At 40.9% G+C, this 24,726-nt stretch overlaps 2 protein-coding genes and 1 long non-coding RNA gene across 8 annotated transcripts; 2 read left to right on the top strand and 1 right to left on the bottom strand.

Annotated features, from left to right (window-relative positions):
- The first annotated feature begins 1,024 nt into the window (after positions 1–1,024).
- LOC100705520 (histone-lysine N-methyltransferase SETDB1-B) lies at positions 1,025–13,335 on the top strand. Of its 2 annotated transcripts, none has more exons than XM_005457196.3 (11): positions 1,025–1,140; positions 2,533–2,609; positions 2,738–2,906; positions 6,038–6,141; positions 6,227–6,847; positions 7,166–7,300; positions 11,899–12,094; positions 12,177–12,250; positions 12,491–12,681; positions 12,774–12,900; positions 12,995–13,335. In XM_005457196.3, exons 3-10 carry the CDS (start codon positions 2,743–2,745, stop codon positions 12,858–12,860), a joined length of 1,572 nt encoding a protein of 523 aa, XP_005457253.1. In that variant the 5' UTR covers positions 1,025–1,140; positions 2,533–2,609; positions 2,738–2,742; the 3' UTR covers positions 12,861–12,900; positions 12,995–13,335. The 2 variants fall into 2 exon arrangements, with proteins under 2 accessions (XP_005457253.1, XP_003452524.1); XM_003452476.5 differs by having other exon boundaries at positions 7,139–7,300.
- On the bottom strand, positions 11,935–13,813 carry LOC112843489 (uncharacterized). Of its 2 annotated transcripts, none has more exons than XR_003215853.1 (3): positions 13,698–13,813; positions 12,751–12,831; positions 11,935–12,073 (listed from the first exon to the last, which is right to left on the bottom strand). It is a non-coding gene; the product is annotated as an uncharacterized LOC112843489 (long non-coding RNA). The 2 variants fall into 2 exon arrangements; XR_003215852.1 differs by lacking the exon at positions 13,698–13,813 and adding an exon at positions 13,391–13,527.
- On the top strand, positions 13,752–23,563 carry clk2a (CDC-like kinase 2a). 4 transcript variants are annotated; one of them, XM_013275880.3, is made up of 13 exons: positions 13,752–13,909; positions 15,197–15,396; positions 15,516–15,795; positions 16,835–16,925; positions 17,789–17,855; positions 19,058–19,174; positions 19,314–19,480; positions 19,941–20,035; positions 20,361–20,490; positions 21,453–21,535; positions 21,849–21,928; positions 22,029–22,128; positions 22,265–23,563. In XM_013275880.3, exons 2-13 carry the CDS (start codon positions 15,197–15,199, stop codon positions 22,451–22,453), a joined length of 1,599 nt encoding a protein of 532 aa, XP_013131334.1. In that variant the 5' UTR covers positions 13,752–13,909; the 3' UTR covers positions 22,454–23,563. The 4 variants fall into 4 exon arrangements, with proteins under 4 accessions (XP_013131334.1, XP_013131333.1, XP_005457254.1 ...); XM_013275879.3 differs by lacking the exon at positions 13,752–13,909 and adding an exon at positions 14,049–14,190; XM_005457197.4 differs by lacking the exon at positions 13,752–13,909 and adding an exon at positions 14,052–14,190 and having other exon boundaries at positions 22,029–22,119.
- The last annotated feature ends 1,163 nt before the right edge of the window (positions 23,564–24,726 follow it).

Raw genomic sequence — 24,726 nt, 5'->3', positions numbered from 1 at the left:
AGTTTAGCTATTTAATATCTTTTCTACACTTTGACCTGGTTACACTAGTTAAATAAATACCTTTTAATTCATATCAGGAATGTAGCAGAGAGGAAAGTTAAGGGAAACGGATACATGCAAGGTAGTGTTTCATTGTTGCTCCTCTAAGTGCAAATTTTAGACCAGTATGAATTATCTGAGAAGTAAAGCGCCAAACAATTAATTTGCCGTATTTTTTAAAATAAAGTAACTGACGAAGACTCAAAAAAGACCAAAACAATCAGTCTTAAACAGACATATTTATGTGCAACAAAATATACTCATTTTAAAATTACTGATACAAATCCAATGCTTTAGTTTTTATTTATTCAAGAGAGCCTTGTATAGCTCAACACTGTTCAATTTAAATTTACTTTGACGTTTACTCAGAGAATGGTTTGAAAAACAGAAAACATCAAGTAGGCCACAGTTCTCTTCCTTGTTCATGCCAGCTGATAGGAAAAGCAACCTCAACTCAAATAACGTTACAATCAAAGTATGCAGAACAGCATCTCTGAATGCACAGATGAGCAGCACGCCAGTCACCACCCCTGTCAGCTAAGAACAGGAAACTGAGGCTCCATGAATCACAGCAGATTGAAAAACATTGCATGGTCTGACCAGTCTTGATTTCTGATGCAACATTTTGGATGGCAGGCCCAGAATTTTGTGTAATCATACATGTATCAATCCATCCTGCCTTGTATCAACAGTTCAGACGGGTGGTGGTGTAATGGTGTGGGGGATATTTTCCTGGCACACGTCAGGCTCTTTGGAGCCAACTAAACATCATTTAAACAACACGGCCTCCCTGAGTATTTTTGCTGGCCACGTCCAATCCTTTATCTGTATCGATCCCTAATGGCTGCTTCCAGCAGAAACACGCATCATGTCACAAAGTCACATTATCTCAAGTCATCTGGAAGACTAATAAAAATAAAGTAAAACTAATAAGAAAATGCAAAACTATAATAACTCTGCACCCTTCCATACATGGCAATCGGTTTAAAAACAAGTGGAAGAGTGTCGGTCGTATTTCCGGACGCAGGGGGCGGTAGTGAGTCTCACAGGTCTACCCCGCAACATGAAGAGAAGAAGACCAAAGAACAAAGCTTCTTAAAGGTATGAATTGTTTCTTATTTAACATTTTAAAATAAAATTAATCTAATTAATTAATCTAGCTCAAATTAAAAGAATGTTTATCAGGTTGGATACACTTTGTGCGATAAAGAGGCGCAGAGTCAGAATGAAACGGCTTCCACGGCTAACTGGTTGAAGTCCATGCTAGCTTCGACCAATAAGTCTCAAGACAATGTCAGATGTTGGTGTTTTGGTTTGCATGTATTTATTTATTTATTTTTAGTAAAATTCTTAACACCTTATCCTGGGTGGACGTCTTTTTTTAAAATATACGAGTGTTTCGATTTACTTTAATCCGCCCTCTTTTAACCCGTACACCCAGATGCAGAGGAACCATATGTTCGCCAGTTTTAAAATGTTGTCTGAATTGTTTTAAGCCAATAACAGTTTATAGCTAGTATATAAGTCTCACTGCTAAATTTTGATATTACTGTATTGCATGTACTGTATTTGTTTGCACTAGTTCAATGGATCTGTATCGTGGCATGATTACTTCTGTTAACAGACCAACATTACCCAAGATCTTCTACATAGCAACATTATTAATGTTTTATGGTGGTAACACATTATGAAGACATGATTACATGTAATAGATGGTTGGTTTGCATAATTTAACAAACGTGAATTTTAGATTTTCCAAGAATCTGAGAAAATACCTCAGGTTTTATGAGGGAGCATTCCCTGTAGTAGGAATGCTCCCTTTAGGGGCCAGTAGAGCAGATTATTTGCCTCCATCTCACTCTATCCTTTCCATCCTCCAGTATCCCTCCTCTGCACTGTCTCTAACCACATCTATTCAGCTGTCTCCAAATTGTTTAACCCGAGCTATCCCTCTGATATAATCATTTCTAATCCTTTTCCTTTTGGTCACCCCATTGAAAATCTGAGCATCTTCAACTCTGACACCACCAGCTCAGCCTACTGTCATCAGTGCCACTGTTTCCAAACCATGTATCATAACCAGTCTCACTACCATGTTGTGAACCTTTGGTTTTACTCTTGCTGCTATCCTTCTGTCACTAATCACCCCCAGGACTCTTCGTCACCTCTCTTGTGCACTGTCTGTTGCTTTCCTGACTATTTAAACTCATCCCTCTTCACTATATCTGGTTCCTGCATCGTCATTTTTACACCTGTCTCCCTGTCATTCAAACAATTGTTCTGTCTTTCTTCTACTGAATGCAATTCCTTTTCTGTCCAGTGCACCTCCACCTCTCCAGGGTTTCTTTCACCTGCTCCCTATTCTCACTAGAATGCACCATGTTGTCCAGAAACACTGTAGCTCAATAAATTAGTGATTCACTTCAGCTGTAAGTTAGCTAAACCACAGCACAATGTAACCATTTTCTATTAATATGTGCTTTATTTATGCAGGTAAACATTCAAAGGCTCTTGACCTTCCCCTAAGAGATGTGATGTCAATCTTTTCTACTGTGTTAGGAGCCCCAAGTGTAAGTCTTTGAGATGTTTGGACTTTGCATTGTTCATTTCTTTTCTGTATCATGAGAAAATCGATGCTTTTTTGGAATAACATTAGTAATAATTCATCTCTGACATGTGAAACCTTTGTGTGTTGCAGTAACTATGGATGGAGATCAGACTGAGATGAGCAGAGAGGAGTGCTGGATAATAGAAGAGGCTCAGAAGACCCAACGGGTCTCCCCGGATTTACTGGAGAAATGCAATCGGCTGCAGTCTCTGCTGAAAAGGAGAGAGGAACAGGCCGCGGGCCTCCTGAGACTTTGCGAGTGAGTGTTGTCATTGTAAACGAATATGAAAGCATTAAGTGTGGCGATCTTTAAAAAAAACTAACAAACAACTCTTTTAATATGCTTAACTACTCACACAAAAAACTGGTTTTGGGTTAAAAATGTAAAATGTAACAAAAATGAGCAACAGTCAAGAGCTGTTATATACGGAGCACTTATTCTTGCAAGGAAGCAAAAGCATCAAAATTTCATGCAAGTGCTCGAATGGGCAGGGCTTGCAAAATTTCAAAATCCCTGGTAGCCCTTCGGGCAGGAACTCTTCAGTTTTGTAGCCCAAAATAAATTTAAGTAGCCCGAATAAAAAAGAGAGCAATTTTTTGATTGATATTTTGTTTCCTGTTTTGTGTCCTTTACAATATTATACATTAAAGTATAATATTGTAACGGAAACAAAACATTAATCAAAAAATTGTTGAAACACAAATTATAACATTGTATAAAAATTACAATCATCAACTCAAATACTTGGTTCTAATTGAACAGAAATTTCTATGAACTTGTAAGAACTGTGTAGAACATGAATCAGTCTGTGTCAGATCCTGAATTTGAAATTTCCACTGAAGTCACGGATAAGAGGTGAGTGGAACCAAGATCGAGGCCATTTGCTTTTTGAAGTTTGCAAAGACTGCTAAATTTTGCCAATGGTAGTTCACTCTTTGCAACATAGTACGCTGTTCTAAACAGATTTTTCAGGTTTATTTTTGGTATGTTCTTTGCAATTGGTGTTTGTTCTGGGAAAGATATTGCAAACTGAGCAATAATGCATTTCTTGCATTTCTCATGGGTTCTAATGCGGGTCTTTCTTAAAATTACTGGTCCCAGTAACAAAGGCGCTTGTCGACTCAGAAATCAAGGGAAAACCAACAACACACCCGGCAGAACATTATGTTATTTACAGTGGTGCACATAAGTGGTTCGCAGGTGCGCATTCGCTGTCAAAATAAAAGACGCGCACCAGATAAGAAGTCGTGTTTGCGTACATGTAAACGGCACTGTTTTTGTCCGCTAGAGTGGGATTTTCACGGCATATTCTGCACCACATCTCTGTGCGTTCATCACTTATTTGAAGCCAGTTCACCTCCTGCAACCACTTTTCTGAGAATACGTGCTTCTTTTGCAGTTCGGACTCTGACATTTCTTTGGAGGTGGAGGAACACAAAAGTAATTGCTTAAAGGAGCTTGCTGCTTCGACATCTTTAAGAGTTCTAAACAAATGTCTGTCCTCCTCCAGAAAATCTTATGTACGCAAACGCGCGTTGCAACTTCTTATCTGGTGCGTGTCTTTTATTTTGACAGCGAATGCGCACCTGCGGACCACTTATGTGCACCCCTGGGTATTTAGCTTGTCATATTCCAGCCACAGAAATTCTTTTGTCCATGAAACCATAAAGCTGCACTTTCTTTTTGCCTCATAGTCTGATTTGTTATAACTTTTCCGTTTTGTGGTAGGCTTTTCTTTGGCTGTCACTTCTTCACCCTGACCTGTCTTATTTGGCTCAGCAGAACTAAAATATATATCCTGCTGCTTTTACACACGCACTCACATAACGGTCAGCGATTCTCTGCGCAATCAACCTCTCACATGTTTAAGCTTGCTGCGGGAGATTTCACTTGTCAGGTTTGAATAGTAAGCTAATGAGTGATAAGACGATGTCAGAGGAATTGGTGCGCAATTAATCGTCACTCACCAATCAGTTCGCGCGATCGCAAAGTGAAAGCAAAAAACAAGCGCAAATTCAAACGCGATTTCAATATGTCACATATTGATAGTGGCTCACCGATGCCAATGACATAATTACTCAGCTACATTTCCGAAAGAATGCAAAAGCATTGACATATATTTGTCCTTCCTATGATAGCCCGACGGGCAGGGCTGAGATAGATTTTGGTAGCCCGACTGGAAAAATCGCTAGCCCCGGGACGTCGGGCTAGCGATTTTGCGAGCCCTGATGGGGCAGTCCCCGCTGAGCTTTTAATGACATTTATTTAATCCCACCTACTTTGCCTTAAAACTGTCCTACAATAACACATCCTTCTACAGGCTTCTAATACTGAGTGTTGTGTTTTGTGATGAGCAGATAACCTTTTTTTTTTTTTTTGCAACCTGGGCATACTTCCAGGCACTAAGTATACTGAGTGTATCCTTTACTTTTTATACAACTCACACTAATTAGAACATTGCATAACATATTAAGATATAAGATAAAAAATTTAAGATAAAAAAAAAAGTTGTATTGGCTTTCTTTAAAGGATGTGATTTTGTTCTAAATGTGATGATTCTTTATGTATTTTTGATGGCATGGATTCCATCCATACATACATTTTCTTATCCGAGGCTGGGTTGCGGGGGCAGCAGCCTAAGCAGAAAAGCCCAGACCACCCTCTCCCCGGCCACCTCCTCCAGCTTGTATAGGGGAACACCAAGGCATTCCCAGGCCAGTCGAGAGATATCATCTTTCCAGCACACCTGGGTCTGCCCTGGGGCCTCTTCCCGGTGGGACATGCCGGAACAGCTCACCAAGGAGGCATCCTTGTCAGATGCCCAAACCACCTCAACTGGCTGCTTTTAATGTGGAGGAGTAGTGGCTCTACTCTGAGCCCCTCCCAGATGGCCAACTCCTCACCCTATCTCTAAGGGAGAGATCAGCCACCCTTCGGAGAAAGCTAATTTCTCCTGCTTGTATCCGCGATCTCGTTCTTTTGGTCACTGCACTTGTGAACAAAACCCAGAGATACTTAAGTACCTCCACTTGGGGAAGTTACTTGTCTCTGACCCGGAGTGGCAACTCAACCATTTTTCCGGCTGAGGACCGTGGTCCCCCTTTTCCCCAGACCCCAGATTGCTTCCTCTACGAAAGATGTGTCAGTGGGATTAAGAAGTATTCCTTCCCCGCACGACAGTATTCTTAGTAGAAGTCAGCAGTGCTCCACCTGCACTATACACAGTGCAGTTAGAGCACGACTTTCCCCTCCTGAGTCGCCTGATGATTTGCCAGAATCTCTCCCGAGGCATGGATGTGCTATGTTAAATATCAGAGCCTGTATACTGGTGACTTTCTCTGTGTTTTCTATCTTCTCTTCATTCATTTCTCTTTGTTGTTGTCATTCAGGTCTGTGGCTGCATGTGAGGAAACTGTCAAGAACCTTTACTCATTGTTGGAGTGGGAGTACAGTGACACAGATTTGGACGATGACAATAACCAAACAAGCTGTGGTAAAGCAAAATTGAATTAAAAAAGGTTTACTTGGTAGGTTTGTTTGAAAGCTACAATTTAACCTGTGATTTTTACTGTTTTTAGGACAAGCATCACCGCTGTCATGCGAATCTGTTCCCTCAGAAACTCAAGTCCACAGACCTCTGGCTTCTGATGGCTCGGCTTCTTTTTCATCTAAGCCAAAAGACAGCGAAAAACAAGAAAGAGTTCTGAGAAAAAAACACCCTCTCACTTTGAAGAGCCCAGTAGTGGTCCTGACCAGAATGACTGGATCTCAAATGACCAGCTCTCTATCTCCTCCATCGCCTCAGAGTCACCTGAGTGAAGATGAGTCTTTAGGCACTGATGGGTCTGACATGCAGTGGGAACCCAGCGGAGACTCGAGTGATACTGACTTTTCTTTGTCAAGTACACGTTCAAACAAGAGGAAAAAAAGGACCAAAACGAATGGAAAACACACTAAGAATGGCACAACACATCAGGAGAGAAGAAACTCCATCGCTAACAGAAGCAGAGCAAAGACATCGACTCTGACAACAAACGCAGAAAGCAGCGCCAAAAGCAGCCCAGTGAAAACATTGACGCAGCAAGCGGGTACAGTTACTGATGCAAAAGGCAAAACGGCAAAGTCACCACAAGCCGGCACAAACACGAGTGCTGAGAGCAAGGCAACGAAAACATCGACAAAACCAGCAAGCACTTCAGGTAATGACCACAAAATATACATTATGCAAAAACATAAACTCCATGTAAGACCTTTTTTTTTTTTTTTTGTTTGCACCAGATCTTAGGTTTATGTGTTTTTAAGCTGATTTAAAGCTGTAGTAGAGTTCTTTTCTACTCTTCAACAATATAATTAGTAAAATATTGGCAAATTTAAAGATCTTGCTTTGTACACTGAGGAACAGATCACTACCAGATTTCCAAACACAGAATACACAAAATCTATCCAATCGTCAGTGTTCAAATGACATTTTGCTCCTTTTACGCTGACAGAAGTAACTCCTGTAACCACTGTATCAGCTGCTTCCCAGTCCTCAGCCACAAAGACCCCTGCTGCGGTGCCACAAAGGGAGATCAGTGTGAACATGAAGGTCCTGGCCAGAAAGAGGGCTTTGAGCTGGCATCCAGGGACAATTGTTGAAATAATGACAAAGGGTAAGAATAATAAAGAAAAGGCTCTATTGGTAAGCACAAAGCAGATTGTAAAGTTTCACATTTGTCTTTAGCTTGACAGCTACTCATCGATTAAAGAGGTCTTGTTTTGTGTAGTTGGGAATGTTGGGTGACATTTATTGTGAAATGGCTTTGAAGGAGTTCGTAAGTTAAGCAATGAATTAGGCAATTTATTTATTTGGAGACATTCTGTAGCTCTGTTGACACTGATTGTCATCAGGATGTCATGGCAAGCAGAGCTCGACACACTGTTGCTCTGCTAGTAAGATAACAAAAATTTTAAACTTCAAAGTAAACAAAAGAAATTATGTGATGCTAAAGGAAGTTATGTTTTTTACATATCCGTGTCCCATAGTTGAGGCTAGACTAGCAACGTTTAGATTTTTTTTTCTTTTTTTACTCTTTTTTTTTTTTTTCTTCTTCTTTATTTTGTTGAGTGTTTGTGGTTGTGCTTGTTGTTATCTCATGCATGGTGTGTGTAATATGAGATATGAGTGACATTACCACTGCTGCAGTTCAAAGTTTGTTGGTGTTTGGGCCTCCCCCCTGCCTTCAGTGTTTCCTTGTACTTATTTTTGTGCCCATTTGTGATAAGTGTTTCAAATCCTCAAACAAATTAATAAATAACTTCTCATTTTTAGATTCATCATGATACAAATAGACTGTTCAGTTTCAAATCGATTCTGTTCTGCAAATTGGGACCGAGCCAAAAAGCATATTTATACATTTTCCTGCAGCATTGACTGAATTCCTCTGACAAGACATCTTGACACAGATTGTGATGCTCTAACACCAGGCGTTGGCCTGGTGTTTCTTGTTTAAATGCATTACTTCAGCAGATAATCAGTATGTCACACTTGGAGCAGAGTGTAATTAAAAGGATTAGTTAAAATATGGTGCTTTTAGGTGATTTTAAAATTAAACTCTAACCACGTGCTCTCAGCTCTGTAACCTGATCTGAACCAGGTTATGTGTTAATATGTTTAGCGAGTTACCATGATAATCTAGTCAATTTAAAAGAAAGCCGCTTTTGTGAAAGTGAAAACTCTGACTTTAATTGAATTTACCTTCGTAACCCATTAATCCAGTTTTATAGTACACCCCCTGGTCTTTGTATTCGCTTAAGCGCTTTTGATTACGCTCTCAAAGAAAATAGATACATTTGATATGAGAAAAAAACGTTTAATTTAACACATGCACGTCTTGATGCATTCTCAATCATCCAGGAAAGTATATCTCCAAAAGTTGATTCTGTTCATCTGGACGTAGCGTTTTGTGGGAGAAATGTTTCGTCACTCATCCAGGTGACTTCTTCAGTCTCAGCTGACTGCAGGTTTCCCCAAGTACATTTGCATAATGACTGAAACCAGCCCACTGAAGGAACAATGGGCTGGGAGGTCAGTTCCTTAATCATAATTATGCAAATTCTCATGACCATTGATCAACAACCACTGACCAAAACCCACTGATCAAAGAACACTGATCAATGGCCATGAGTACCATTCACAGAGAGTTGGGGAATGGCTGCAATCACAGCATTGTAAGATGGCGAAAGATGTACCCTTAGGCCCCCTCCTCGATTCAGAGATGGTCTTTCCCTTTTCACGTAAATGGCCTCCTTCACTCCGCGCTCAAACCAGCGTTCCTCCCTGTCCAGGATGTGTACATCCTCATCATTGAAAGAGTGTCCACTGGCCTGTAGGTGTAAATAGACTGCAGAGTCCTGGCCTGACGAGGTAGCTCTTCTGTGTTGTGCCATCCGCTTCGCCAGAGGTTGTTTGGTTTCCCCGATGTATAAATCCTGGCAATCCTCCTGGCACTTAACAGCGTACACTATGTTACTCTGTCTGTGTCGGGGGACCCGATCCTTGGGGACAAAGGAAGTTTGCAACAAAGGAAGTTTGACTTACTTGTTGTACGTCGGAAACCACCGCAAAATACGGACAGTGTCCTCAGCGGCCAGAAGAGAGAAGGATGTGACATGGAGGATGTGGACAAGTGGGTGAAGAATTTGTCTGACAGACAGCTCACCCAAACAGAGAAAAACATCCTTGCTAAAGGGTTGAATTTTGCTGTCACACCGAGACAAATCCTGCTAGTGGAGCTGATCACAGCCACAGAAACAGCAATTCGTAACAACAATATTGCAGAAGTGGAAGCAGAGCAACTATGGACGAAAGTTTCGGCCTGTCTCAGCAATGCAAAGCCACCAGCATCCAACATCACCATGGAGGAGAGGAAGGCACTCACATCACTTAGTGATGACAACAACATTATCATCCTTCCGGCAGACAAGGGTAGGTGCACAGTATTGCTAAACCAGAAAGACTATCATGAGAAGATTTTGTCACTACTCAGTGATGAAAATACTTATGAGCCCCTGAAACGAGAACCAGGAAGTGGCTACAGGAAGAGGGTGATAGACTGTCTGAAACAGTTGGAACAAGACAAGGCTATTGACCGGACCTCATACCACAGGCTATACCCAGGGGAGTCTACACCAAGTCTGTATGGTTTACCGAAAATACATAAACAGGGTGCACCTTTAAGACCGATTGTCTGCATGATCAACTCTGTCACCTATAACATCTCCAAGTTTCTGGCTTTGATCCTCAACCCGCTGGTGGGCAGCTCTGAACACCACATCCAGAACACTCTGGATTTTGTTGAGAAGGTGAGAGATGTCATAATGGAGGCAGATGAAACCATGGTCTCGTACGACGTTACATCTCTCTTCACTTGCATCCCAGTCACGGAAGCGTTGGAGGTAGTCCGTAAGAGATTACAGGATGACACCAACCTCAGCAACAGGACCACTCTCAGCATCGACCAAGTGTGTTTGCTTTTGGAACTGTGTCTTCATTCCACCTACTTCACATACAAGGGTCAGTTCTACAGGCAGAAACATGGGTGTGCCATGGGCTCCCCAGTTTCACCCATCGTGGCCAATTTGTACATGGAAGAAGTGGAAAAGAGGGCTTTGCTATCCTACCCTGGGACACCACTGACAGGGGATTTCTTTAAATCACCCTGCCGTTCTTCAGCTGAGACATCTGATTTAGAAAACACAAACACTGCAGAAGTTTTTCACTCGCAAGGGGCAGTCATGGACGCATGACCTGCGTCTCATCACTGTCTGGGTTCTTTATTTATACAGTTCTGTGTGTGTGTGTATATGTGTGTGTGTGTGTGTGTACAAAAGTAACAACGTCACTCAGAGCAGCGGGTTTTTCCCTTTACATCTAAATGTTCTCTGAAAACAGGAAGCAGTTAGTAGCTGCACACAAGTTACTAGGTGAAAAGTCACATAGACATTTGCTCAGTGATCCTAAAAGAGCACATTTCATGTAGCTGATAACATATACACAATTTTCCTTTGACAACCACCAAGCCATTGGTTCAGATATGTGGATGACACCTGGGTGAAAATCAAATCTCAGGACGTACTACATTTCACGGATCACATTAACTCGGTGGACCGAAACATCAAATTCACCAGGGAGGATATGAAAAGTGGCAGGTTAGCCTTCTTAGACTGTGAGATTTCCATCAGTAATGGGGGACATCTAAAAGCTGACGTGTACCGTAAACCTACACATACGGATCAGTATCTAAGGTTTGACTCTCATCGTCCACTGGAGCACAAACTGGGTGTCATCAGGACGCTACAACACAGAGCGAACACCATCCCCACTGACACAGCGGCCAGGGAGGCAGAAGAACATCACATCAAGAAGGCCCTAAGTAAATGTGGTTATCCCAGCTGGACTTTTGTCAAAGCTGGAAAGGCACCTAAAGAAAGCTCCAGCCGATCCAGGAGAGAAGGACAACCGCTGCCCAAGCGAAAACCTGTAGTGATCCCATATGTGTCAGGAGTATCGGAACAGTTGAGACGCATTTTTTCTAAACACCGGGTCTCTGTGGCTTTTAAACCCCAAAACACGCTGCGCCAAAAATTGGTCCACCCCAAGGATCGGGTCCCCCGACACAAACAGAGTAACATAGTGTACGCTGTTAAGTGCCAGGAGGATTGCCAGGATTTATACATCGGGGGAAACCAAACAACCTCTGGCGAAGCGGATGGCACAACACAGAAGAGCAACCTCGTCAGGCCAGGACTCTGAAGTCTATTTACACCTACAGGCCAGTGGACACTCTTTCAATGATGAGGATGTACACATCCTGGACAGGGAGGAACGCTGGTTTGAGCGCGGAGTGAAGGAGGCCATTTGGTCTTTGATCAGTGGGTTTTGGTCAGTGATTGTTGATCAATGGTCATGAGAATTTGCATAATTATGATTAAGGAACTGACCTCCCAGCCCATTGTTCCTTCAGTGGGCTGGTTTCAGTCATTATGCAAATGTACTTGGGGAAACCTGCAGTCAGCTGAGACTGAAGAAGTCACTTGGATGAGTGGCGAAACGTTTCTCCCACAAAACGCTACGTCCAGATGAACAGAATCAACTTTTGAAGATTAACACGTGCACCTGTATTTGACATTTCTTATTTCAAGAAAACGCAGATAGAAGCAAATTTGGTATAATCTAAAGTTTTTTCCAATGTTTCTTTAATCATTTCAGAAGATGGTAGGGTGAAATACAAGGTCAACTTTAAGGAGAAGGGGAGGAGCCTAGTGTCTGGTCACCACATTGCCTTTGAACACATGCCAAAGGTGAATGAGTTGTTTGTCGGTGCGCGTGTGGTGGTCCAGAGCAAAGACGACCAGTTCGTGCCTGGTTTCATGGCAGAGGTCCCCTGCAGAAAAAACCGCATGAGGTTAGTGTGCTTTACTCTGGTGATAAATTCAGATTGTGAAGGTGGGAAAAGTGTAAAATCACTTTTAATTTTTATATTCCAGGTTCCTGATTTTTACTGATGATCACACTCCAGTGTATGCTGGCTTACGTGCAATGCACATGGTTTGCAAACCGCGTAAGTTCAGGTTATTTATGGTTGTCTGTCTCTGTGTTAGTCCTGTGACAGACTAGCGATCTGTCCAGGTGTACCCCGCCTGTCGTCTTATGACAGCTGGAACACCAGCTGTCATAAGACTGTCGTCAAGTCCATAATATCTAATTTTATAAAATCCAGAATCCCAATTCTTCTATACTCGCTGTCCACAGCAGCTGCTATTATAATACTGCTACTAAGATTTTCCATTTTCTATGACAGTGGAGAACCCTTTGGATGATATCCTAGATGAAAAGCACAAGCTTTTCATGCAGAATTATATAAAGAAGTGGCCTTATCCACCCATGACGCAGTACCACGTCGGACAGACTGTAAACGTGGAACGTAACGGATTTCTGCAGAGGAGTAAAGTACTGGAGATTGACTGCAGTTTGATGGAAGTTGTTTTTTTGGTCTGTTCCACCTTAAGTTGTTCCTTCTTTTTTAAATCCTGTTACATTTATTTCAATTTTGTGACTTACTGTAGTGTTCATTTCATGTTTAGGATGATGATCTTAAGGAGTGGATCCACCGAGGCTCCAATCGCTTGGAACAAATGATTACTGTGAATGAGAATTTAAATAAGACTTAAAAGGAGGACGGGAGGAAGAGTAATACTACCTCAGTCAATGGTAAACTACTTTCGTATGTGGAGAAAAATGATGTTATCCTGGTTATCCCTACTGGCTTACTGGTCTCTCTGTTTCCTTGTTTTGTGTGCTTTAGAGTCATCACCAACATCAAACTGATGGACTGTGAGGATGCTTTAAGTTTGACCTACTGTGCCTTTTTCTTACTCCTGGGGAGAATGCCATCAGATCATGCAGATGCTACTGATACAAATGTATTCATTTTATATTAGTTTTTGTACAGCTGAACGAAAATAACATTTTCTAAGTATGTTCAAAGTTATTACAACGTGTTAAGGTGAAAAAGTGAAAAGGAGGGCATCTCTTATATATGTGTGTGGTTGTAAAGTTTGCAGCTCATTTTGAAGTTGTTTTACCAATAAAATAAATCAAAATGTTTGTAATAAAACTACAACAAATTAAAATCAAAATGTGTGACTTAACATGTAAAAGCTTTTAAAAGCAAGAATGCCGCCATCTGCCTCCATCTCACCTCCAGTATATCCACTATCCTTCCTCTACACATGTCCAAACCATCTCAGCCTTTCCTCCTAAATTTGTCTGAGTCCCTCAGATATACTGACACTAGTTCACTACCCTTTCTCCATAGACATCTGTATACCACCACAGGTATGTCATTTTAAATCAAAGGTTTAAAACAGCAAGTCAAATATTTGGACATGGAGAAAACAAAAGTTAAAAGGTAGCTGATAAAAATCAGCGGTCCATAATTTAATAAGGACTTGTAACGGTTGTAGGTTGGGGTGGTAATTCCTCACTAGTTCCTTGTGGATGTCTACCTTCGAACAGGAGTAGCCACATTTGAGCGCAGGAGGGCGGTACGAGCGCCGAATTGAACCAGTACTAGCTGTACTAAGCAGACAGAAAAAAAACTGGCTAGGTGATAGCAAAAGAGCTTTGAACATCGAGCTGGCGAGAAGGTAGAGGAGAAAAGTGGAACGCCACCACGGATTTTTTGTGGGATAAACGCACAGGGCTCGCTGCTAAAACGGTAAACACCGTGTTTATTTAAATAAGCTACATAGCGATTCTGCAGTTAGCGCGGCTGCTAGCGTAAGTAGCAAGTTAGCTTAACGAACGTAGCTAAGCTAAGATGGCGGTCAAATTATTTACATTAGCTAGTGGCTAGCAGTGCATGCTAATAGATACTACGTCGCTTGTTGATTAGTTACTTCTCTCCAGGCTTTGAAATGTTGGTGCTGTTAGTAAATGTGCTGGACTGTTATAGAAGCTTAATTTTACTAATCCATGCAGAGATTAACGAGCTTAACGGTAATTTTGCTTTACGTTTAACGAGTGTTGCATCGTCTTGGAATGAGTGTAAACAGCATAGGCAACGCTTAATGAGTAGCCACGATCAATTTATTAACTTGGCATTTACTTGTGCTTTCACTCTGCGTTGGATAAAGCTTAACTGAACTCATTTGCCCTAATAATTACTTCTGACTACAGTGCTAATGGCTTTGCAATGGTTTGATGCGCCGCTGTGTCTATTGGGGGTTGTCAAGTTTATTATGGTTATGCAACAGGGTTATTATAGCTATATCATCTCATTTGAACGCTGATCTTCTTTTTTTCAGTATTTTCAGACCCGTTGCAATAGTTTTGCACATAGTTTTAGGTCCGTTGGAAAATTTTGTTGCCTTTTTAGGTATGAAGGAAAGTTGAACTGTTGTTCTGAGGGTGGCCTCCTATATAACCACGTTTACAGAAATGTCTAGTTCTCGGTTAAGGGTAGTTTAATTAAACAGTAAAAATAATATTTACACTTGTCATGCAGTTGAAGGTATGATGCTAAAAGTGTCTGTTTCCAAGTTGACAATAAAGTTTGTTATGAAATTGTCTTTTTACTTTCAATTTAAATTCTTAAAACGTAACGACAGTTAAACCAGGGAACTTGCAGACTCGCGAGACTTTTGGGTTGTGCGGAGTTCAAATTACTTAAGGTTGAATACGTTTTTATTGGCGAAAGGTCAAAAAATAAAAAGGAAAAGGAGTATTGTTCAGTAAGGTAACACAGATTTTTGCTTTGTGAAATCATATGTGGAAAAGCTGTGCTGATGTACATAGTCCTGATTTGAGCCTTTGGGGTAAAACTCTGAACTTTACAGTATTGTTGGGGGGTCTGTAACTACACACTAGAAACGTGCAGGTATTTAGTCCCTCAAATCCCATGAGTTTGGCAGTGATCATCTGCTCCAATAATTTGAATGTAAGGAATGACTTTCCTTAAACATATTTTGGTACTCTGTGCTAATTTGTTTCCTTTTTACACCAGATGCCTCACACAAGACGATACTCGTCCTCGGAAAGAGACAGTCGAGCCAGCTACCAGGATCGTTACAGAGACCGAGACAGAGGGCGACGACATCGACACAGAAGAACGCCGTCTTACTCCTCCAGCAGTGACAGAGAGAGAGACCGAGACAGGAGGGGACGTGGACACAGACAGGAAGGAAGCTATGTACGGTCACGGAGGTGCGTTATGGTCAAATTAGCTTGGGCTTTTACTCTTTCATGTTATATTTACCCCACTTTACTTTATTATTGGTTGCCAGTCCTAAGGTTTCCGTATATTTCTCTGCTCACTTATTCAGTCGCAGCTATGACAATCGCTCAGTGGAACAACGACCGTTTGACAGAAGATACTGCGAGGGATACAGACGGTTTGATCAGAGCAGAGAACGCGACAGAGACAGGGAGCCACACGGAGCAGCCGAGAGTTACTATCCACGTGACTTCTCGCCGAACATGTACGACTACAGACGGGGCCGCGAGAGGGAGCGTGAACGAGAAGAGTCGTATCGGCGGAAAGGCAGCAGGCGTAAGCACAAACGAAGGCGGCGTAGAACCAGGTCCTATAGCGCATCCTCCTCGGTGAGTACAGCCAGACCTGAGTTTGTGCTTTAAGTCCTCATCCTCTACCTCCACCTCCTGTTTCTTTCGCTCAGCTCTCTCTGCCTCTGTCCTGTCCTAACCTTTTCTTTACAGCCCCTAGATTTGGTAAGTAGTAAAACCTTTATGATTTATTTTTGTTCTGTCACAGGGGTTTTATTATATTTGTGAATAGGTGGGTTTGGCTCTAATTGGCTCTTTTTTTCAAAAATTCTTTCTCCTTTTTATGGTAGAGCATTTTCATTTTTATACAGATACCTTTTAGTACTTCAGCCACTATTTTGTCACAGATAATTGTTACTGTAATTTAGTTATTTTACTTTAATTTTTTTTTATTCATAAGAGGGCAGAAAGCCTTGTGATTTTTGTTTTGGCTCTTGCAATTATTATTATTATTTTTTTAATGATGAAAAAGTGAAAATGTTCTGCCAAGCATAGTGCATTAGATTTTTATTAAAATGAGTTAGCTCTGATTATTTCTTTCTGTGTGGGGTGTGGTTAATCACACCTGTTAAGTATTATTATGAACGTAAATGAGGAAAAGGTTTGAATTTGATGTAGTATAACTGTTGGGATTATCTTTAAAGAAGTCCTGCTTGAATGTTTATGGTGTTGTCATTTTATCTTTCATCTTGTTGCAAAGTTTTGAAGTAGTTATGTATATTATTGTTTAATTGGTTGTTGCGTTGATGAATGGATGTGCCAGTTGCTTCCTTGTTTGTAAGCAGCTGTGGTTTAAAGGTAGGGGGGCGGGAGAGGAGCAGAGGACAACATGTGATCTTTGACTTGTTCCCTTGCACTATATCCCTATCGTTATATATTTCCTTCACGTGGTGTCATGCGTGAATCGCCCAATGACCATGAAACCCACCTACAACCACAACTACATCAACTACCACCCTCCTCCTCCCTCCTCATCCACCTGTGCCACCTGACGCCGTGGCTGCGGCTGCCCCTGAAACCCCCCTGTCCCCTTCGGTCGTGTTGTGACCTGCTGATGGCCGTTTGGGTGTGAATACAGCGGAGCAACAGCCGGACGCGTGCACTGAGTGTGAGGGACGACGAGGAAGGGCACCTGATCTGTCGGAGTGGGGACGTCCTGCAAGAGAGATGTACTCACTGCCACTACTCTATCGTAACCCTTCTCCATATGAGTATTAAAGCATAGAGCATTTACATGACATGGGGAGTGCCTGATGATCATGATGATGATGATGCCTTGCTAGAATGCTCTTCGCTCTAGCTGAAATAGCAGGGTGGATTGCAAGAATGTTGAAGATTTTAGGAGGGACTTTAGATACAATCTGCTTTTTTTTTCTTTTTTCTTTTTTTTTTTTCTAGGATTTTTAAGCTGTGGAGCATTTCCTTTATGTTTCACAGGTTATTTGACTTTCCTAAACTTAGAAATCCAATTTGCAGCTGTTTGTTTATGTTGCGCTTTAGCTTACAACTCAGTTACAGTTTTAAATCTGTAACTTAAGCTAGATGTTTTTCACTCGGATGGTTTCAGGGTCACATCACTTATTTAGCAAATTTCACTAAGGTTAGAACAACCAGTGCACATTTTAAGACTTTCTTTACATTAAACGCTTCATTTGAGAATAATTACAATACATATTATTTTTAATGTTTGAAGTTTATTCAGCATTTGTATCATTTTGGGCAAAGACAAAAGGATGCGCTCTAATAGCTTCAATGACTGCAAATTGGTCATCAAAGGAAGGGAGTGCTTTATGTTTGCCCCCTTTGTTTTACATCATAGCACCATTTAGTTACCATAGCTTTACGCGCAACGTTTTAAGCCTGCCAGACTCAGTAGGCAGCAATTCGGAAAGGGGATGGGCGCTAGTACTGATTCGCCTGTCTACACTTTTGCATTGTGTATTCCTGCACCAGTCCAGATTTCTAATGCTTCTTTTTTTTTCCCCCCCGCTCTCCCTCTCTTGTTTTTTTTTCTCTTTGTACTGTGTTGCAGATGAGATTGTCAGCACTTTGGGGGAAGGCACCTTTGGCAGGGTGATGCAGTGCATTGACCATCGCAGGTGTGTGAGCTCTCAGTCTCTGAGTGTCTTAGTAGTTCATTAGGGAATTGTTGTTTCCTCAGCAACAAGAAACAAGAGCTTCTGTGTGCATGTATTGGGCTGGGATATTAGGATACATCAGAGGTGTTTAACCCATTTTTAGTACATGGGCAACATACAGCCTGTATTGAGCAGGGTGGACCAGTGCAAGTATTGCATAAAACCCTCTGTAGGAGAAAGAAACTACCTCTCTAAATTTCTTCTTTTATTTATGGTTACAGCCACATGTATTTTGGCAAAAATAGTTTTTTCTATGCATTTTGCCTTGACCTTTGAAAAACTCATGCCAGGGTGAAGCTTTTTGAGAAGTTCGTTTCTACTTTTAGATGTGAATAAGGAAAAGAGATTTCCAGGCTGTGCACCTTTATTTTCTTTTTTGATGTCTCACTGTGTTATTGTTTGTAGGCTTTTGATTGGCCAGAATTTCTTCAGAGATAGTGATGATGAACAGCCTGAAATCTTATAAGAAAAATAATTAGTCTTAAATTATCGTTATGTCTGTTGTCTGTACCTGTGCAATACAATTTATGGACCACTGTGAATCAATGACAGCACAAAGTATTTACATGTAGAGTTTTTTTTTTATTAAGGTAAACAGTGTTTTATGTTTCAAGTAACTTGTTGAGATTGTTCATTATCAGTAATTTTAGAGTCACATTATCACACCAGACATGGCAGAAACACATTTCTGATTTTAATTCTGGTTCTGTTCACCACATCGTGATGTATACTGAAAATCAGCTCAACAGTATTTTAGTCCCCTGTGACTGTGAGCCCCTCATGTGAACAGGGGCTATTTGTGCTTCTCTCCCTGCGGAAGATTTATTTTCTTGTGACAGAGTTAGAAATGTACATCAGTTCATGTTCATGCCCAGGGCCTTAAGATCATGATGTGCCGTCGTTATGGGTTAACGTCTTCCAACCAGCTGGAGCTGCTGCAGTGACTTCTCATATATTTATATTTTCCCCGTCCTATAAATAACTTGATAATTGGAGCCTTTGCTCTCATAGCCAGGCAGTTAACTACTCTGTCTTGAATCTATAAATAAACAAGTGCTAGTGTTTAGCATTCAGGGCTGCACACAGGGATTACATAAAAAATAAGGCATGTTTTGTGTTTCATAACGTTAGTGTTTGTATTCATAATCGCTTGTGTTTTACAGGGGAGGAGCCCACGTTGCTCTGAAAATTATCAAGAATGTGGAGAAATACAAGGAAGCAGCTCGCTTGGAGATCAATGTACTGGAGAAGATCAATGAAAAGGATCCCGATAACAAATTGTGAGTTCCCGACTCAGTCATGTGGCACTGTGGTTAAACCAGTATTACTTAGTGTCTTGTGTTCACTCCGAGGTTTACGTGATTGAAGTGAATTTGTCAGCTCACTCCCTGAGCCTCCCATGCTTTGTCTGTCTTGCAGTTTATGTGTACAGATGTATGACTGGTTTGACTACCACGGTCACATGTGCATCTCCTTTGAGCTGCTAGCTCTGAGCACCTTTGACTTTCTGAAGGAAAACAACTACCTGCCCTACTCAATTGGTCAGGTCAGACACATGGCCTACCAAATCTGTCTTGCTGTGAAATGTAAGTTGTATCTTTATGGTCTGTGAAATTTACAGATAAATTGGATGGGAATTAGGAATACCTTAAAATGGGACAACATTGATACTTATAACTTGAGCTGTAATTTAGCTTTTGACTTGATTATTATACTTGTTCAAATCATCTGGTGTTTGTGGTAGACATTTACCACAGGAGGGCATCATAGCAAAAAGGGTGTTGGCCCCACTGACTTATCAAGTTTCTCTTTAGTAAATAAAAGCTATATATCCTCACCAAGCCCTTTAACTTGTTTACTGTTGTTAATGTTCTCATGTTGGTTTTACTGAGATATTCTAGTAGTGCTTTTCTGATGCTTTTCTATTAGTATTATGATGCTTATATGTTGTAATAAATGGTGAGTAGACAGTTTGTATAAAGTGATGCAAGGTAACTGACAATTCTGAATAACTTAATCAGTGAGGGTTGCTTTTTACCTCCATAGTTCTCCACGACAATAAGCTGACACATACAGACCTCAAGCCTGAGAACATCCTGTTTGTCAACTCAGACTTCACCATGTCCTACAACGTAGAGAAGGTAAGAGTCAAGGAAAACAGTTTAAAAAACAAAACAAAAACCCAACAATCAGATTTGTTTATAGGCAGGTTGGTTCCAAAACTCAAGAGCTACTTTTTCGTTCATTTCACATATGAAGAAAAAAAAAAGTTCTTTATAAAAAGTTATCACCTTTCTTGTAGGTGGAGGAAAGTTTTCCTGTTACTTATTGCTGGCAGATAGGGTGAATAGATATGAAAACACGTGTTGCTATATTTTAGGGGGGAAAAAGCTAAGCTTCTCTACTGCAGATTTACTCCTGAGAGAAAGCTGGGCATTTCTGAAAAACATGCGTGTCATCTTCCAGAAACGAGAGGAGCGGACTGTTAAGAGCACGGCAGTACGCGTGGTGGACTTTGGCAGTGCCACATTTGACCACGAGCACCACAGCACCATTGTGTCCACGCGGCATTACCGTGCCCCTGAGGTCATATTAGGTGAGAACTGCTATAGATGTACAGGAGATGGGTGTGTGATTATATCCACAAATCTTTGGCCCAGTCACATGAGCAGCTGTGCCTTTTTCAGTTGACACGATATGCTTTACTTGGAAGACCAAAAGTTTATCTTGAAGTTCTAAAAAACAAACAAACAAACAAAAAAAACAGGTTCAAACAGGCACGGCTCAGCTCCCCGCCCTGATTGCTCTGTTAGGGGGGGGAAAAAAAAAAAAGGGATATGTGATATTCAAGTATGTGAAATATTCACTTCTACACAAGTGTATCATCAGTGGTACAATAAGTATCTGCTGAAAGCAGTTTATGCTGAGATAAATTGGGGCTGGTTGATGTGAGGAGTGCAAAATGACTCGCGTCAAAAACAAATTGGATCATTTGAATGTTTTTTGTGTGACTTCAGCAAGCATGCGAATCATTTCCAGCGTGCATGTTGCTTTAAACTCAACGATGTACTGATAAGTAATTGATGATAAAAGATCAACTCACTGTTACATAATGTTGTTCAAAAACACTTTCCCAGGCATTATAAGTGGGAGAATAGAAACAGAGATTGTGCTGATATATCATTTCTGGTCTGTTAATGACCAAATGACCAAAAACACACTTTGGTGACAGTGGAAAAGAAAAATTCCCTTTAACCAGGAAGAAACCTCTGGCAGAACCAGGCTTGATACTCAATATTTACGGTCACCTGGTCCAGCCCTAAGTTGTATGCTTTGTCAAAAAGGAAAGTTTTAAGCCTAAACTTAGAAGTAGAGAGTGTGTCTGTCTTTCCTGTTAAATTCATTCCCAGTCTTCACTGCAAACACTGAGTGAATCTGGCCAGAAATGGATGAAAATTAAAACGTGGCTGGTTGTGGGAAGATTACAACCACAAGGTGGTAGTCCTGTCCTCTTGTAATCCTGTGGTGGTTTAGTGTACTTACACTTCTGTGTTTCAGAGCTGGGCTGGAGTCATCCCTGCGATGTGTGGAGCATTGGCTGTATCCTGTTTGAGTACTACTTGGGCTTCACTTTGTTTCAGGTACACGGCAGCACACAGTTCGTTTCAGCAGAATACGCCTTTTATTTACTTTTTGTAAACTGATTTATTTGCTGAAATCTCAACTATTAGTTAAAGCTGTAATGTAAATGGGTCCTTGTAAATGCAAGCGTACAAGTATTCAGTGCTGGTAAAGAATGAACCCTTGCCACTGGTGAGCTCTCTAAAACCGAAGACACCATATGCAGCAGCAGAACCTGAAGTAGTTAAATCCTGATTATCTACTGAATCACTCTCTTCCTTTCTGTGTGAGTCTTTTCCCCTCTCATTCTTGCTTATCTTATATTTTTTGCAGACTCATGACAACAGGGAACATTTGGCTATGATGGAAAGAATCCTGGGACCAGTGCCCTCCAGGATGATTCGTAAGACTCGGTAAGAGAACATAAAAACACAAGTAAAGGATTAAAAATGTGGCTGATGCAAACATATTTTTTTTTAAAGCAACATTTTAAAACTCATCTTACTCTCTCAGGAAGCAGAAATACTTCTATCGTGGTCGTCTTGATTGGGATGAGAGCTCCTCAGCGGGAAAATATGTTAGAGAAAACTGCAAACCCTTACGGGTAAGTGAAGTGAGTGTGAAGGGCATGAATATGATGATTAGCGGGGATGAAAAGTTCACTGTATGATGCAACAGATGTTTCATGTTGGAGTTTTTTTATTGCCACTAATTCCCACTTTTATTTTTTTTTTCCCCTTTTCTTTCAGCGGTATCTGCTGTCCGAGGCGGAAGAGCACCACCAGCTGTTTGACCTCATCGAAAGCATGTTGGAGTATGAGCCCTCCAAGAGGCTTGCACTGGCTGACTCTCTAAAGCACCCTTTCTTTGAGAACTTAGGGATCAGTGAGGCTGCAGGCACCAAGACCTGGGAGGGCAACCGCGACATCAGCCGGTGACCCACAACCCTCCAAAGACTGAATGATGAAGGGTTTACAGTCCTTTCTGTGTGGAGCAGTGGGAACTGTTGAATAAATCGGGGCCTCATCTGTCATTAAAGCATGGACACCTTAACTTCTCGCTCCTCTGGCGTCCATCTCTGTAGCCACAAGAGGCATGTTTTTGCAGCAGAGACTAAAAATGAGCCACAGAAGATGTGGGGGAAAGAGTGAAGTCTTTTCTAGTTCTCACAGCCTCGCTAGAGGCAAAAAAAAATCTTTAAATGGAAGATTGTTTGTATCCAAAGTAGCCCACTATGCAGCTCCTGTCTTCCTTTAGACTTCTGAACCACCTTCCACCCTTCTTTCTGTTTACCTGTTATTTTAACCAGCATGTAAAGAAAATTAGGAAATGCTACCAGAGTCTGTTATCAAAAAAAAGAATCCGCTTTGGAGATGAAAAAGTCTTCCGATTCTGAAGTGAAAGGAAAGGGTGAAAAAAGGAGACATGGAGAAGAGATTCTGTTATACAAACATCAAACATCTGATCATTCAAATTGGAAAGTATTGCAAACATCTGTGGCAGAGGCAAGTGTCTCAACTTCTTGTTTACGTTGTTAATTAAAGACCTGCGCATAGACTTCTTGTTTTATAAAAGAAATGTCCCCTATATGGAGAATCTGCCATGAATTTGTGGGTTTATTACTATTCACCAGTAACGTGAGAAGATAATGACGGGACACTCCGCTTACATGGGGCTTTGCTGCCTCTCATATGATAAATATGTTGTCATGCAATGATTTCTGGGTGTGAGAGTGTGTCTGTTGGATGGAGTGGGCGACACGTTTATGTTTTGCTCAGTGGTTTACGTAAGCATTAGTTGTGGGAACAATCCCACTCATTCAAACTCCAATAACTGCCTTTTCCATGTTTGACATTTTCAGACCTGACGTCTCTCTATCGAGGTTAAGCACACAGCCCCTTTTGATGGTATTTATTATGAGTTCTTCTAGGTCATAGTCCCCACCGCCCACCTGTACATGACTTGTTTTTTTTTTTTTAATGAAATTAAAGCGTATAAAACTGTATATATGTATTATTGTGTAGAATTAAAGTCCTCCTTGCCAAAGGCTTCTGGTTTCCGCTGTGTCCGTTTGGGCCTGTGATAAAATTAAAGGTGGTTACCATTTCTGTTTCTTACCTCAGCGATGCCTCTGCTGGATGACCTGCGTAGCTGTCACACAGGTCTTTGGATGCTTGAGTGAACAAAAGGAAAATGGTGAGTATTATTTTCTAATTTTAAATCATTTCTTTAAATCTTTCACGTTTTTACAGCAAACTGTCTCTTGGATTCCACTGGCACTAAAAGCTTTTTTTTTTTTTAATCATTTGGACATTTTATCACCTGCATTTTCAGATTACTAAAGTCTGATTTTATAGCAAATTATTCTGGGGCATTCTTCTCTGGATCATCAGCCACACTTTAGACTATCACTAGACTCAGTCTTTTTAAGTGTTTTCTTTTTTTTTAAATGGGATAGTTTTCATGCTGTTTTCCAAGTATCTTAACTTAATTGTTTAATAGTTTTAGGCATTTTGCATACACTGATAAAATAAAAAAAAAAAAAAATTCCCACCCTAATGACAGGGTTTTCTGGCAGCGACTGTCGGATGTTTTTCCTCTACCAGTCCTATCTTGTTAACTAATCTCTCTGTCATTACCCTTCAAAGTCTACGCTCAGCTGTCACCTCCTGAGGAGCAGAAGAGAGCTGAGCACAAGATCTGTTGCAACAGGTGTATAGATGGATCGTCATGTAGACTTCCCCACCTGTCAGTACTTTTATTAGTACCTTTATTAACCTCGCTGTCCCCATTCTTTCTCAAACAACAGCAGACCGAATAGAAACCCTGCTGTGCATTAACCTTAAAAGAAAATGATAAAACTGAATCTGTTTGATTGAAACTGTGCTTGACTGACATACAAAGATGTGGGATGTAGGTTTTCTGGTCATTTTCTCACGTTTTCTAACAACCTGAGGATTGTCCAATTCTTTGTGTTAAATGTAAAAACCTTCATATGCAGAATTGAAATAATCTGTATGGTAGAAATGCACTGTTGTAGCATCAAACACAGGTGATTCATAGTGGTGTGGGCAGGCTATGACTGTGTCTGAAATTCCACACTAATATAGTATTTAGTATGCTTCAATAATGAGAGTCTTACCCTTAGTATGTATATAATTGCAGTGTGTAGCAGTACTTTAAATGCATACTATTTCCAGGTAAATATTAG

The sequence above is a fragment of the Oreochromis niloticus genome, linkage group LG22, assembly GCF_001858045.2.
Source record: "Oreochromis niloticus isolate F11D_XX linkage group LG22, O_niloticus_UMD_NMBU, whole genome shotgun sequence".
NCBI lineage: Eukaryota > Metazoa > Chordata > Actinopteri > Cichliformes > Cichlidae > Oreochromis > Oreochromis niloticus.
The sequence above is the reverse complement of the archived record's forward strand: the minus strand, read 5'-3'. Positions and strand labels throughout refer to the sequence as shown.

Coding starts and splice junctions, on each gene's coding strand:
- LOC100705520 (XM_003452476.5), top strand. CDS start 2,743: ATGGATGGAGATCAGACTGAGATGAGCAGAGAGGAGTGCTGGATAATA. Junction 6,848..7,138: donor AAAACCAGCAAGCACTTCAG/GTAATGACCACA, acceptor TTACGCTGACAG/AAGTAACTCCTGTAACCACT. Junction 12,251..12,490: donor GCACATGGTTTGCAAACCGC/GTAAGTTCAGGT, acceptor TTTCTATGACAG/TGGAGAACCCTTTGGATGAT.
- clk2a (XM_013275879.3), top strand. CDS start 14,167: ATGCAGAGATTAACGAGCTTAACG. Junction 15,397..15,515: donor AGCTATGTACGGTCACGGAG/GTGCGTTATGGT, acceptor TCACTTATTCAG/TCGCAGCTATGACAATCGCT. Junction 21,536..21,848: donor TGGGCTTCACTTTGTTTCAG/GTACACGGCAGC, acceptor TATTTTTTGCAG/ACTCATGACAACAGGGAACA.